Source organism: Tigriopus californicus, chromosome 5, assembly GCF_007210705.1.
Source record: "Tigriopus californicus strain San Diego chromosome 5, Tcal_SD_v2.1, whole genome shotgun sequence".
Lineage (NCBI taxonomy): Eukaryota > Metazoa > Arthropoda > Copepoda > Harpacticoida > Harpacticidae > Tigriopus > Tigriopus californicus.
In genome coordinates, this window is record NC_081444.1 from 7,533,349 (window position 1) to 7,547,299 (window position 13,951).

The window sequence follows — 13,951 nt, forward strand, 5'->3', positions numbered from 1 at the left end:
TTTCGTTTTTTTTTTTTAAATTTGATGAAGGTTTAAGATGTTGTGTGTTGTATTGTAGTAGCTCGTGTTGCGTATGTTAAATTAAACAGATGCATTATCTGAATGATTTTCACATTTTCAACGTCCAATTCAACCTCACAACTGTGTATCTACACCAGGGAATAAAGTCTGTAAAATTCGAAATTGTAATTCGTCTATAGATACTTATTACTCCTATTTTATTGTCAATTGTCCATTCTCGCACACATCAAAGCTTTGAGTGGCATTGGTGCAAGAAAATCGTTCCAGTAATAGCAGACGTAGAAGGTCTCATTTCGTCACAAAACTAACGGATACTTGCTGCAATGCTTGAGACTCGTCATTAAACCAAAGCAATTGATTCTCCAGCGGGAGCATGTAGTGTAGAATCTAGATTAACATAATCAAATGAGCAAACCGTAGTATGATACAAAAAGCCCCATGGAGCGAAGCTTATGGTAGTTCCGATCGTTTCTTTTCGTCTATTGAGCGAGTCCCTTTGTCAGTAGTACAAAGGATAGGTTAGCATATGTCTTGTTCGAGCTTGTCAAAACAGAACAATCTTTCGGTTGGAGTTGAAAAATAAGAGGAACCGATTTATCCTTTTCTCTTCTTAGAGAGGACCACTTGAGCGATTCAGAATTGCTGATAATCTGACTTCAAACGAGGGTAAAAAAATTCCTTCAAGGTCAAGAAAACGAGCAAGTTTGAGATCGACGAGATTGGATTCGACTAACTAATAATAAAAACCAAATGTCTGATTGATTGTGTATTTCACTGAAAATAAAAAAAGTATCACTTATGAATTTTATCTCTTACTCATCAGGTCGGTGTTTCAAAGACTAAGAGAAGTCGTTGCACATCAGTTATCATCTTGTTGGCAAAATCACAGACACATTGTTGAACTTCGCAAATAAGGGGAAAAGAGCAGCAGGATTGCAAGAAGTAAGACAACATCTTCAAGGGTATTGGTCTTTTAATGAATTAGATGAACGGTTGACTAACTATTCTTTACTCGGGTATAGGTTGGATCTGACTCGTATCGGCAGTTCGAACCTCAAATGGGAGCCTCTTTGGTCCTCCTTTGAGGGTGACAACCACATTTCCAATATGAGTGGCAGCCATGGTTCGGACGTGGGGACTCTTATCCAACAACATCTTGGCCAGCCCTTGGCAAATCGAGTCAGATTTAATTTCAACCAGGATCAAGGGCTGACAATGCCCCAAGAGTGTCGCTAGAAGGCATACAGCACTGGCTCGTAAATTAGGATTGGAACTTTGGAAATAGCGAGTGGTTGACTCGATATAAGCGGGGAACAGGTTCATCCAATGGCTCTGGAATAGCTCGTGCTGGGCCAGATCCGAGAGGAATCGTACGTAATTGAAGGTGGCTGCGGAATAGGACTTCAAATGAGTCTCGAGCGATCCCAAATGGCCTTCACTGGTTCCCTCTGGTGCGGCAAACACCTCGAGAATGGCTAGAAGCCCTTCTTTGCTTACAATCTGAATCTGTTCCACGTCGTCGTTTACGTGCAACAAGAGGCTCACTAAGACGCTCTGAACCTGATCCAAGTAAATGTCTTTGTATTCGTCCGCCGCATACGACGCAAGTAGGCAAAAACATCGAATGGCCGCGGTTGAATCGGCATGGTTACCGCAATCAAAGAAAGGTCTGACCTTGTTGGCCAATTCAGACAACACCGTCTGCACCTCTTCCACGGAGAGAGCGTTGGCCTCGAGAAGCTTCGAAAGTCCATTCAGAGCATGTTGATTCAAGTCAGACTTGAAGTCGTCTCCGATAACGTCCATGAACGAGGTAAGCAGGAGAGGGCCAAATTTGGAGCCACTCTCAACCTCCTCTCGCTTGCTTAACCTAAAATGGGAGATGCCTTGCAAACAGAGGATCTTGATCCGAACCTGGGAGTCAAAGTAATGCTGCCTCATTGCCTCGTCTTCGTGATTGGGCTCCAACGAAGATTTGAGCCCGGCCAATAAGTTTTCGACGGCTGCATCGTAAAGAGTCCAATCAACGACCGTATCAGTCTTCAAGAGTTGGCAAGAAAAAGCCACTGCCACGGTTCGACGCCCAACAGAAGGCAACGTCAAAAGAGGTTGAAATTCAAGCATGAGTTTCGGCAGGTGTTGAGGATAGTCCTGTATGATGTTCTGGACAAGATCAAAGACAAGGTCGGAGAAAATATCTCCTCCTTGATTAAAATTGGTGTGGTACCTTTGATAAAAGTTTTGGACGATCATTACCGCCGACTCGTGGCCTTTGCATTCTAGAAAGGCTTGGAGTGCAGATTTGGCTTTCTCGAATGGATCGATGCGTTCCAACTTGGCTTGTTCTTGGCTAACCAAAAGTCCACTTGGACTAGAGGAGGTCTTCATCGATTTCGAGTGAGTACTAGAACGAAGAGAGGAGGTAGTCGAAGAAGACGCATTCGGCTTCTCGACCGATTGGACTCCTACATAGCAGGAGAGGGTTGATATGAGGGACACAAAGATGACGGGAAATTCACTCTCACAAAGGAGTTCCATTTCTTTCATTTGGAACAACGAGTTCAGAGCAGAGATTGAGGCCAAGGGCAAGTGGTGGGCGCATCGAACCGGTCGCGAGCTCAAGTGATCAATTTTCTGCTCTGAATAGATATCCACTTTGGAGTTGATTTGTTGCAAGAGCTGCTTGAGTGCGCTTTGGGCCAGACTCGAATCGTGGCTCAAAACTTTCCAAATGCTATCCAGACTGTCATCTATGGGGAGTGGGCCGTTAATTAAAAGTCTTTCCACAACGCAGCGACTGTTCAGAGCGGCTAGCAAGCGAATGGATGTGAGCATACGAATACGAGTCTCGGCACATCCCTCATGGAGCTTCAATTTGGATTGGATCTCTTGTACGAGGTCAGGCGCTTGCTCATACAGCTCATTGCCCCTCGACTCAATTAGGCGACCGAGAATTATGCTTGTTCCGAGCGCACTGTTGGGGGAGTCATCCGTAAGGCTCTCGACGAGGCTATGAATTAGTGGCAAGAGATGGGAATGTTGTATACGTTCGCAGAGGACTTGGGACAAGGGCCGAGACACGACCTCCCCATTTAAAGGTTCCCTTTCGGCCATGGGGCTGAGGACGCACAATGCCTTCAGCTTGGTCAACATGCTCTCGATATTTTCTTTTGCATGACCATCAAACGTGGCCAGAATTTTAATGAGCAGTTGAATACACTCCAACGAGACCCTTTGTACGCCTAAGGAGGCATCAAAACATCGGGGCACGATGCTCCCCACAATGTAGGGCCCAGGGGCGAACGAGGACGGCGAGCCCACCTTAAATTGAACCAACTCTAGGAACGTGCGCAAACTCTTTTCAAGGACGATTATGGCCATCTCTTTGGCCAATGAGCTGTCTTTCTGTAGCCAGGGCTCGAGGAGGGTAAAGATTTCGTCGAGTGTCGATTGCTCCAGCTCTTGTCGCAACAGTTCTTGAACGACAGACAGAAGTTTGTCAACGACCTGCTTAAAGAGGACTTCTCTCCTGATCACGTCGGAGTAATTCTCCTCTTTCGAGTAGTACTGTTGGACCAACCCAGGGAAGACCGCAGTGAAGCAGGCCTTGAGCAACGAACAACGGATCATCTGGGAAATGAACGGAGGGATCTGAATGAGCTCGAAAATGGTGGACAGGGCTTCCAGCTTATCACTGATTGACCACGTCGAGTCGTTAAGACACTCAATGGCTTCGTGAAGCAGATCCCCATGATGGGCTGGAAGCAGTTCGGGAGCATCTTTCTCGTTCCGATATTTTTGGAGAGCTCGAGCAATATCAGCCATGGCGCTCAAAGCACTCACTCTAAGTACCACATTGGCACTTTTTAGGGCTGGCATTATGAACTTCTGAGTGATTTCATCCACCTTTTTGGCCAGCTCTGGTAGATTCGAGCTCATCACAGCGGATTGGCCGACACAAAGAAGAATCGTGCATCGAGCCCTTATTTGACACTCTTCAGTTTTACTATCACGCAAAAATCCAAAGAACGAGCCACTCCGCTTCTGTGATCCACTTTTTAGGAGACTTTCTAGCTTGTCGAGAACCAAAGGAAGATGTCTGGAGGCACAACTTCCAAAGGCTCTGGCGCAAGCCATTTGTTGCTCATGCTGGGCTTGATTCGTGCTGAGAAACAGAGTTGAGAGGTGTTCTAGAATTAATTGCTTCCCAGAGGTCCTTTTGAGCACCAGGCCAAAGCTCTTCATTAGAAAGCATCGCTCTTTTACTTCGTCGTCATGCTTATAGAGTGCCAATTGTTGGTTGATGCTCAAAGCTAAGGCCGAGGTCCATTCCTCAAGACCAATCTCCCCAATCGTGTCATCCAAGAGGGTAAGGAGCCACTCCTCCCATTGATTTTGGTCCCACGTGCTCGACGTAGAAGACACGTGCTTCTCCAAATAATGTTGGAGCAAGCTGATCCGTTGTTTCCATAAGGATGGAATGTGCCTATTGATATTGGGAGCGAATTTCTGCAGGAACTCGAGGATATGCACTCCCCGTCGTGATGGAAATGGCACCGCAGCCAGAACGAAGAGACGAGCCACCAAAACATATGGCCCTGTGATGTACTTGAAGTTGGTGAAATCCACAACGAAATCGGGCGAATCGTCTTCGCTCTTTATTTTGGCCAACTGCGACAGGCTCTTCATCACAGAGGGTACGGCACTGGAAAAATCAGGCGCAAGGAGGTAATCCAACAAATGTGGCCATAAAACCACATCCATGGCTGATTCTTTGGTCGACCAGAGTTGAAGGATGTTTCCACAAATCTCTCTGAGCTCATCACAGCTAACATCGCCTTTATGCAAGGCCGCCTTAGTCTCTGGATCGTCTGGCGGCAAGGCGCAAATTCTAACGACGAATTCCAGAAAATCTTTTCCTTCAGGTTCCTTCAAATATCCGAGCCGTCCCAACTGAGCTGTGAGTTGGGCCATAATCTTGCGTATCTTATTGCTTTGATCGTTAAGCTTGCCATGAAGAGCTTGAAAAATGTCGCCAATCTTGTCCTCGAGTTCGAGCAACGAGCTCGTTAAGATATGTTTAAAAACGGTCAACGCAGCTAAACGAACATTCTCGTCCACACTGCCTGATCTCACAACCAATCCGGCCACTAACTTCGAGTTATGGGTGCGCACAAGAATATCGTAGCATCGCAACACTTCATGATGGTTTTTCATAGTCAGCGGCTTGCCGTAGTCAGCCGCAGATTGGGAAAAAATCTGATTGAATAAGGCAGTCAGGAGACTCTCCATAACGGGTTCCAACAGCGCTCCATCGACTTTCACCGAGGCATCCACCAATTGAGTTATACTTAACGTGACGTAATAATGTTCTGGAGTGCGTTTGTATGCGGAAATAAGTGTGGACAACGAACTGGCGGCCACCTTAGCGATTCTGTCGGAGGAGAGAAGTTTGGCAGAGTGAGCCAAGGCTTCCAACACGCTGTGTTTGACTTTCAGGTCTCGGGTGTTGAGCCATACGTTGAAAAAAAGCTCATGAATCAAATCGATCTCTTTCTCAAAGTGTTCTTTTGTCACGGATGGATCCGGTGCATTGTTGATGTTGGCTAGGTAATCTAGGATGGCTTCACTAGAACGAGCCATCAATATGGCATAAGCATATTTTATATTTTCTTTCTTGACTGTTTTCGAATTGGCCACTACCGTTCCCAGGATGGCCTTCAAAAATGGCACAATATCCATGGAGTTGGCTTGAGCTAGCGCGCTCATTGACAGTATGACGTAGAAATGTATGTTGGCTCCGGGTTGAAATTTTATCAAGAGTGCATCCATGACCCTCTCCATGTAATGCTCTCCCAATTTGACTAGAACGTTCGAACAAGGCTTCTGAACATCCGGTATCACCTCGGACTGACGCGTCATTTCTTCAGTGGTTAAGGCGATGATTCGACCCACGCACGCCCGATGGGCCAAATCTTCATCCAAGGCGACTTTTTGGGCCACCAAATGGCCCACAATCTGTTCCAAGGACTGTAAGAGATAAACCCTTTCAGCGGCAGCATATTCCGAGGGTGAACTACCGCCATTCGTCCTAGCAAACTGATCGAGCCACGTTTGAAGCACTAGTAAACTCTGATCGATAGCGATCACTTTTAAGGATTGCACGGCGGGATCACGGGTTCGTTCATCGCCATTTGTTGAGGCTTTGTGGATGGCATTGATCGTATCTCGCATGATTTTTTCTTCACTCATGACATGATTTCCAACCGAATCAAACGTAGTGGCAGCCATGTCTGAAAATAATTATAAATACTGGTTTATCTCTCGCCTAAAGGATCCCTTTTGCCATTGATAGCGAGCAAAAACATGGCAGTATATATTCCAGGGATCAACTTTAGACAGCCACATGACAAGTGTTGTACAAGAACTTCCAGGCACAAGTGTAAAGTCTCGATGCCTTGGCCCCTAAATTGTGCGGGAGTGCAAGTGAGTGAGTCACTAATCTTCTTCGGGTTTGGAGACACAGGGTTCGACGAGCTCAAAGTAACGAGGGTAGCAGTTGTTTCGCCAAGCAATGTCCACCGCCAAGTCCCCTTGGCAGTTCCGAGTCGAGGCCTCCAAGTGGGCTTGGCCTAGGAGCAGATGCAAGGTTTCTTTGGACTGGCCTTGAAAGGTGGCCAAATGGAGGGCGGTTTGTCCACTCTCACTCACATGATTGACGTTGGCACCCCATTGGAGGAGGAGCTCCACGCACTCCCAGGCGTTCCAACGGGCAGCCGATAGAAGCGGGGTCCATCTGTCATGGGTGAGCGAGCCCAGATCCGCACCTCGAAACAAAAGCTCCTGCGCGATATCCTTCCGGTTGGAATAGCCCGCCCGATGCAAGGCCGAATAGCCGTCATCATCTTGGAACTTGATCAACTTGGGATCAATGTCCAACACGGCCTTGAGCACGTCCATGTGGCCGTGTTGGGCGGCCCACAAAAGTCGGAGACCGGGCTGATCCTCAGGCGGCTCCCGCTCGTCCTGTTGCTCTTCCTGCTGCGAGGAGCCACTCCCCTCATAACCGGATCGAGAGGCCGGGCCCGGGAACTTCTGAGTCTGGCCGTCGGCGATGGCCCGCTGGAGTTCCTCGAATTGGTCGGCATCCTCGGTTTCTTGCCATTGGCAGGACATGGACGTGGCCGCTCGGGAGGAGGAGGAGCTGGCCGGGCCCGACTCGTCGAGGGCATTGGTGGACATACTAACCAATGACGTGGACCTGGCGGCCAGGGATGGGTGGGCGTTGATCAACACTGAAACGTTGGGGGTTAGTACGTGAGAGACGAGTTGGGCTAGGGAGACGAGGCAGAATTGGACCGAATTGGATTAGCAATCGATTTGTGAGATCGAGATTAAGTTAAGGGCGAGAAAGAGCTGGAAAGCTGGAAGGGGTGGACGACGAACAAATAATGACCGACCAGATTACTTACGATTATGCGAAGATATCAAGGCTGAATTGCCGAATTGCCGGCTGGGGCTTCAAGTCATGAAGGAGTCGAAGTCGAAACGACGTTGCGGTTGGGAACTTTGACTTGTTTGACTTGTCCCACCAGGATTGGCCACGAAAGGATCCACGTGATGGCGCTCCTGTGCAGCTTTTTCTCTCTCGCTCCTTCCCTGGATGTATTTACGTTGTATGGAATGGATGGACTTTTAAGTCGTCCAGTTGTTTCGTATATTATCAGATATGCAGAGGTTGTGTGATCTATGATCATTTCTGCCAGGACCTAACAAACGTTCTTCCGATTAGGTTTTTCGAGAGAAATGCCGTGGGAGGATTATCCACGTTTGGGAGATACGCGTTGAGTTTGTTGTAAATTAGCTCACCTAGCCAGGCTTTGAACGCGCCGAGAAATGAGCAGCGATCGTTTTTGGAACCCCTCCCAGAAAGTGGGAGTTTTGCCATGTCCCACTTTCGTTTCGGAATTTCGAGATAGAGTGGTTAGTCTTTTAAGTTTGTGAGGCTACAATAAACATGTCTACGACATCATTTTCATTTCCAATGACTTTTATTGAATATCAAGCGGAGCTAATTGGTGTGGGTAAAAGATTCAACCAAGAATCGAGGACACCCAATCAAATGATGTTAAAACGAACCGGGTGAGTCAGATCAAGCTAGCCCAGCCCGCTCAAGTTAGTAAGGATATGAGTCCATCAAAAAACTTGGAGCGGTCTTCAGTTTTTAATTGAACTATGGAAGTGTCAAAATAATCGAGACGGTATCGAGAATTTGTCCGCTTCAAAGCTTGCTCAAATGCCTTGCCCAAAAGATTCTTGCGAGAGCGATCACTCACCGGAGGCACGCCCGCCACTAAGCACACCCCTTCGGACGAGTCCAAAGGGGTTGATATCACCAAAGGTAAAGAACTGGCCTTTTTGCTACTCGTGACGGTGACATGGGCTCTCAAAGTGTAGTGAGCTAAAAGCAAAAGAGCACTTGGACGGGAGAAGAAGAACGCATTAGGCGTCCCATCTTGAATGACTGCATAGAGAAAAGGCCCGGCCGATACGATAAGTCGGAGGTCCAAGAAATTCTGAACCTGCTCCATGACCACGGTGATCAACCCACGGGCCGAGGTGATTCCCGTTTCGAGGGTGGCGATTTGAGAACGGGACAGACAATCGAGGGCTTGGAGGAACGCATCCGCCGCTGGCGTTTCCGGTTCGACGTGTTCCATGAGGGCGAGCACGGCGTAGACCACATCCTGCGCGTTGAATTTGTTTCGAAAGCCGAAACTGGCGTGGAATGTACCCGATGTGATTTGATCGAGCTTATACTTCTCGGCCATTTTCTCAAACATAGACACGATGTCGTTTCGTAAACTTAGGTCCATCGTGGCGAAACTTTGTTTGCATTGCACCAAGGGTAGGCCCAGCTCAGCCAAGAACTCGGAGAGGCGTTGTTTGCCCTTTAGGGTCCAGATCTTGAACTTGGCCGCCGTGTATAACGAGTGAATGAGGCTTTCGTAAATGGTCCAATGGCGATATAGCACCAGATTAAGCTCTTTGTCAAAGGCCACTTTTAAGCAGTTAACGGCCAGGGTATCCGCATCCAAACGATTGTTGAGCCGTGTCACGTGGTCGCGGACCTGCCCCATTTGAATGAGGTACTGATCGCTCTCGCTCTTCATGAGTATGGATTGCTCGGTCAAGCCAATAATGGCCCACCAGAGCAGATCGTTGGAATCCCGGGACATTTTCCAGGCCAAGTCGAACATCAAGAGGGCGGTGGGTTGGGCGTAATAACTGAATTGTTGGTAATCGAATAAGATTTTGGCCCGCCTTTCCTCCCAAATGCGTCGATCTCGTCGCTTTAAGATGGCAGCTTCATCGAAGCGTGAGCGTTTCTCGCCAAACTCGTCTTCTTCCTCGTTGTCCTCAACCTCATCCTCGTCCTCGTCCCTAAACACTTGCTCAAAACTTGGAATTCCTGTAATAGCAAGACCAAAGAAAGGTAAATAGATGCCCTCGCACCCTTACACTATTCACGAATGAAAGCGATCTCAATCGAGCTACCTTCTTCGGGATCCTGCGGCATGAGTAGCTTGATCTGTCCGTCATTATAAACGTTGGTCACATCCACGGGTCGATGGGAATCGGCCACAAAGATCACCACTCCTTCCCAGCCCGATTGGTTACCCTTGGCATGGCCGTCGTCCTCATCATTGTCGTTCAACAGGCCCAAATCCTGGGCCAAGTCGACCGTGGCCCCACAATTGATCAGGACCACATAACGCGTTTCCTGCGGACCGATTTCTTGAGGTTGGACATTGGCTTGGAAGGCGCGAATCAGGTCGGATCGGCCTTGGACGGGCACGAGCGTGTGCAGAATCTGCTCGGCCTTAAAAAGATACTGCAGGATCTTGACCGAGCATACGGCATCCACGTCCAGATTGGCCAACACAAGTACGCGCTCATGGCGGAGTCGGTCAAAGAAATCCCGCCGTAAATCGCTGATGAACATAATGAGAATGGCGGCGATCCACTGATTTACCGACCACCATCCGCGGCGATAATGGCGACGCGAGGCGGATTCACCAGGAGGCGGGTCATGGAACGGGTCGAACTTGGAATCGGATGTGTTAAGCTTTAAAGCTGCTTTTGTTGTTTTTTCTCCCGCCAGATTTCGATCAATGTTGTTGTTCGGGCACAGGCTTGCCAAAAGAGGAGCTAAAAAGTAGGTCACATTCAGTTGACGGTGACAGATGGGATGCATAATTAAATTTTGATGGACACGATAATGGATGCGTTGTGTGATGAGAGGGGGAGGAAGGAGCCAATGTTTTGAGTTTATTTGCCATTTTGTTTTAGAAAAGGCCAAGTTGTGCGAGTTCCTGAATTTCAACAGGTATTTTGCGTTAACAAGTCAACGATTTCCTCAAAGGTAAATCGACAAACCTCAACTAACCTCAACTTTCAAGTCTGATTTTGGTCGGGAGCATAGAGAAAAGAAAGAAAAATACGCAGAATATCAAATAATAAAAATATATGAGGCAATGGCAATCAGTTCTTTCATGTTTTAAAGGAGGAGACACGTCGCTTTAAGCCGATTTCTCTCACTTTGAATATTGCGAAGGTGTTTGAGAAAATCATGAATTCCAAACTTGTTGAATTTCTTGAAGTCAAAGAAGTCCTTCCTCCTAGCCAGCATGGGTTCCGAGCACATTTTAGCACGGTTACCCAATTGATTGAGCATTCAGAGCAAGTCATTGAGGGACTGGAAAGACACGAGTCAGTTGATGTTGTTTGTCTTGATTTTGCCAAGGCCTTTTTTGTTGAATAGACTTCATGACATTGGGATCCAAGGCAAGGTTTTCAATTGGATAAAAAGCTTCATTCATGATAGGAAGAAAATTGTTAAGGTTGAGGGATCTCTAAGTGACATACATGATGTCAAGTCAGGTGTTCCCCAGGGTTCCATTTTAGGGCCCCTCCTTTTTATAACATTCTTTGTCCCGCTTCAAAAGCTTAGTATTACTGCCAGTCTCTCTTCTTATGCTTATGATACAAAGTTAGTGTCTGGTAGGAATGGCCAAAATTGCACTAGCCTTGCAAAGGACCTAGATAGAATCTATTTTTAGGTTACTAAGAGTAATATGGCCCTGAAAGGAATGAAATTCCGCTCAATGACCTTTTGGTCAACTCCTTTGCGTACTCCACTCGTAGATAATGGAGGTAAAGTTATTGAGCAGGTCTCATCTATGAAAGATCTAGGTGCAGTCCTCCAAAATAATGGAAAGTTTGATGAGCATATCCAGTTGAAGGTGGGTAAAGCTTTTCAAATATGTGGTTGGATATATCGCACGTTTAAGTCCAGAGATAGCATCACGATGCTAACTCTGTACAAGTTGATTGTTCATTCACATCTTGAATATGCCTCGCCCATTTGTGTCCCAATTTGCTCAGCAGGTTTGCAAAAGGTCGAGCAGGTCCAATGATGTTTCACTATGAACACCAAAGATATGAGAGAGCTCACGTACTGGGAGAGACTGAAAAAGTTGGGACTGCAGTGTTCAGAGAAGGTACGAAAGGTATCTGATAGCGTACGTCTTCAAAATTATCCATGAGCTTTGTCCCGAACCTGGATTTAGGGTCAATTCTAGTGACTGTGGAGGCTTAATGTGAGTTTTGAGAGCACCCTCAAGCCCTCGAAAATCCAGGCTAGTTCAAACAATGAAGTCCACTTGTCTTCTTTCTTGGACTCCTTCATTGTTTAATTTGCTTCCCTCTAATATTTATAGGGCATACCTAGGCCTTGTTGATCCGGTTGCATTATTCAAGTCAGACTTGGACAAGTTTTTTAGATTGCATTTCAGATCAACCCTTCATTCAAGGACTAGCTCTGTCTGCCAAATCGAACTCGTTGGTAGACCAAATATTATGTAAAGTCTGAAAGGTAATATATTTTAATAGTGCTGGGGATTACATTCCCTGCAGCGGTAAGAAAAGGCCGTGAACCCCCCCCCNGTGGTCCTTGCAGGAACTAACTGACAGAGAAGAGCTTACATTCTTCAATTTTGCAGCTTAGCTTACGTAATAGAGCTACAAGGCCTATTAAGCCAATTGATTTACATTAATTGTTGGCGTGTTCAATCCTAGGAAACAGTTTCACATCCATCTTGTACTCTTATTTATATTTCTAAGTCACTCATAGCCCATTTTCACATTCTATGAAAACTTATCTGTTGCTACGTGGCGTTGAGGGTGGTTGTCACAAAAAAATGAACAGATTTAATTAATGACAACATGAGCAAAAAAATTGCCGCTGTCCAAGAGACCTTGGGTCCAAAAATCACATTCGGTGTGATTTCGTTTAATTTATACTAGATACTCACTGAAAAATGACCTCCAATGATAAAGAAAATCATATTTTAACTGCACTCGATCTCATAATTTTAAAAGATGTAAGTGGCAAAAAAGCAGATTTAGCCAGAGTTAAATGAGTTCTTTGAAAGTCAATTGATTGAACGAATCAGATTTTGCAAAATATTTCGGATTATGGTCGGATTAAGCAAATATATCTCGGATTCGGATTCAGATCGGATTCGGATTTGTTATGCTTGGGCAGAGCTCTCGGATTCGGATTGCAAAAATTCACTTCGGATCGGATTTGAAGATCCTGTCGGATTGAATGCACAGCCCTAATAGCAACGTTAGAAGAAAATAAGAGGTTGCGTGAAATTTCCTTACTGTTTTAAACGCCGGGCTCAAGTGGCACCAAAGGTGGCCGTAATAATATCGATCAAACTCTCATTATAACATTAGCAATGGCTGAATATTCAATTGCGCACTCTTCAAAATTGCTCCTTCAAGCAAATGAGCAAGATTTTCACAGCAGTTCATGCGAACTGCACAATCTGATGGAGCAAAACAGACCAAAAAATATCTTACGTCTGTAAAATTCTTGGTCGCCCTAGAAGTAAGGCTTGCCATAAGAGAAGGTGCTCTTTTTAATGAGTCATTAAGGATCGCGAAATAAGGAAGAATAACTTTGAAACGACAAAGTGTATTTAGCCCCTAAATGAGAAAGAGAAAACAAACAGCCAAAAATGACGAAGATAGCTAGGGTGGACTCGAGTCTTGGTCTTGAGCCTTTGACAGATAGAAACAAAGGAGAAAGACTCCACTCAAGACTCTAGAGTCAACAGCTAAAGTTGGTGGGTGATGATGGCAATGAAGTAAAAGACGGTCGCTACAAGACTCACATTGAAAATAGCTCCTTTGTCCTAGTTGTCTTTTCATAACTTCACAGAGACTCACAACCCAAATATTCAATGCAAACAAATAGTTCATAATGACTTAAGAACTACAACTAACAAAATATCAGCAGAACTATCTTGTTATTAAAGTCATGTCGGTATAGCACCACTGATCTTATTTGAATATCGATCAAATATTTGCAAACAAGCAAATATCTGAAAATTTCAATCAAATAAGCAAACAAACAAGGAAATGGCCAATTTGAGCACATCAGCACTATCGATGACTGCAAAGAGTCGCAACATATTTCCATCAGACTTGAAAGTAAACCTAGGAAAAGCATACTTACAACATGATTTTTGGGGAAAAGACAGGCTCAAGGGTCTCTAGCTATACCAACCTGCTTCATCCTAGACAAAATAAGGCTAATGCTTACAATTTTCAAAACCTTTAAAGACTGGTCTCTTATCTTGATCAAGGCTTGACAGAGAAAGGCCTGCTTTTTGTTGAAAGCCAACATTAGAATCTTTTTTGTTAAATTTGAGTCAATAACTCAGATTCAGTCTCAGTCTCGAATCCGTTCTCGTCCTAGCCCTAGTGGCCATCCCGCTCCAAACGTCGCTCCTAAAACTTGGCGACACTGCAGCTGAAGCTTTATTTTTTGTTTTCATTAGGTGGACTTCTTGAG

At 45.8% G+C, this 13,951-nt stretch overlaps 3 protein-coding genes across 3 annotated transcripts; all 3 read right to left on the reverse strand.

The window, feature by feature from the left end:
- Nucleotides 1-774: 774 nt before the first annotated feature.
- Nucleotides 775-7,801, reverse strand: LOC131879986 (maestro heat-like repeat-containing protein family member 1). The gene is made up of 2 exons (XM_059226475.1): nucleotides 7,494-7,801; nucleotides 775-6,314 (listed from the first exon to the last, which is right to left on the reverse strand). Exon 2 carries the CDS (start codon nucleotides 6,310-6,312, stop codon nucleotides 1,030-1,032), a length of 5,283 nt encoding a protein of 1,760 aa, XP_059082458.1. The 5' UTR covers nucleotides 6,313-6,314; nucleotides 7,494-7,801; the 3' UTR covers nucleotides 775-1,029.
- Nucleotides 6,520-7,263, reverse strand: LOC131880756 (ankyrin repeat domain-containing protein 49-like). The gene has a single exon (XM_059227451.1). It carries the CDS (start codon nucleotides 7,261-7,263, stop codon nucleotides 6,520-6,522), a length of 744 nt encoding a protein of 247 aa, XP_059083434.1.
- A 252-nt stretch (nucleotides 7,802-8,053) lies between the features above and the next one.
- On the reverse strand, nucleotides 8,054-10,309 carry LOC131879987 (cell division control protein 45 homolog). The gene is made up of 2 exons (XM_059226477.1): nucleotides 9,580-10,309; nucleotides 8,054-9,493 (listed from the first exon to the last, which is right to left on the reverse strand). Exons 1-2 carry the CDS (start codon nucleotides 10,277-10,279, stop codon nucleotides 8,193-8,195), a joined length of 2,001 nt encoding a protein of 666 aa, XP_059082460.1. The 5' UTR covers nucleotides 10,280-10,309; the 3' UTR covers nucleotides 8,054-8,192.
- Between the last annotated feature and the right edge of the window lie 3,642 nt (nucleotides 10,310-13,951).

Coding starts and splice junctions, on each gene's coding strand:
- LOC131880756 (XM_059227451.1), bottom strand. CDS start 7,263: ATGTCCACCAATGCCCTCGACGAGTCGGGCCCGGCCAGCTCCTCCTCC.
- LOC131879987 (XM_059226477.1), bottom strand. CDS start 10,279: ATGCATCCCATCTGTCACCGTCAACTGAATGTGACCTACTTTTTAGCT. Junction 9,494..9,579: donor GCCGCAGGATCCCGAAGAAG/GTAGCTCGATTG, acceptor TTGCTATTACAG/GAATTCCAAGTTTTGAGCAA.
- LOC131879986 (XM_059226475.1), bottom strand. CDS start 6,312: ATGGCTGCCACTACGTTTGATTCGGTTGGAAATCATGTCATGAGTGAA.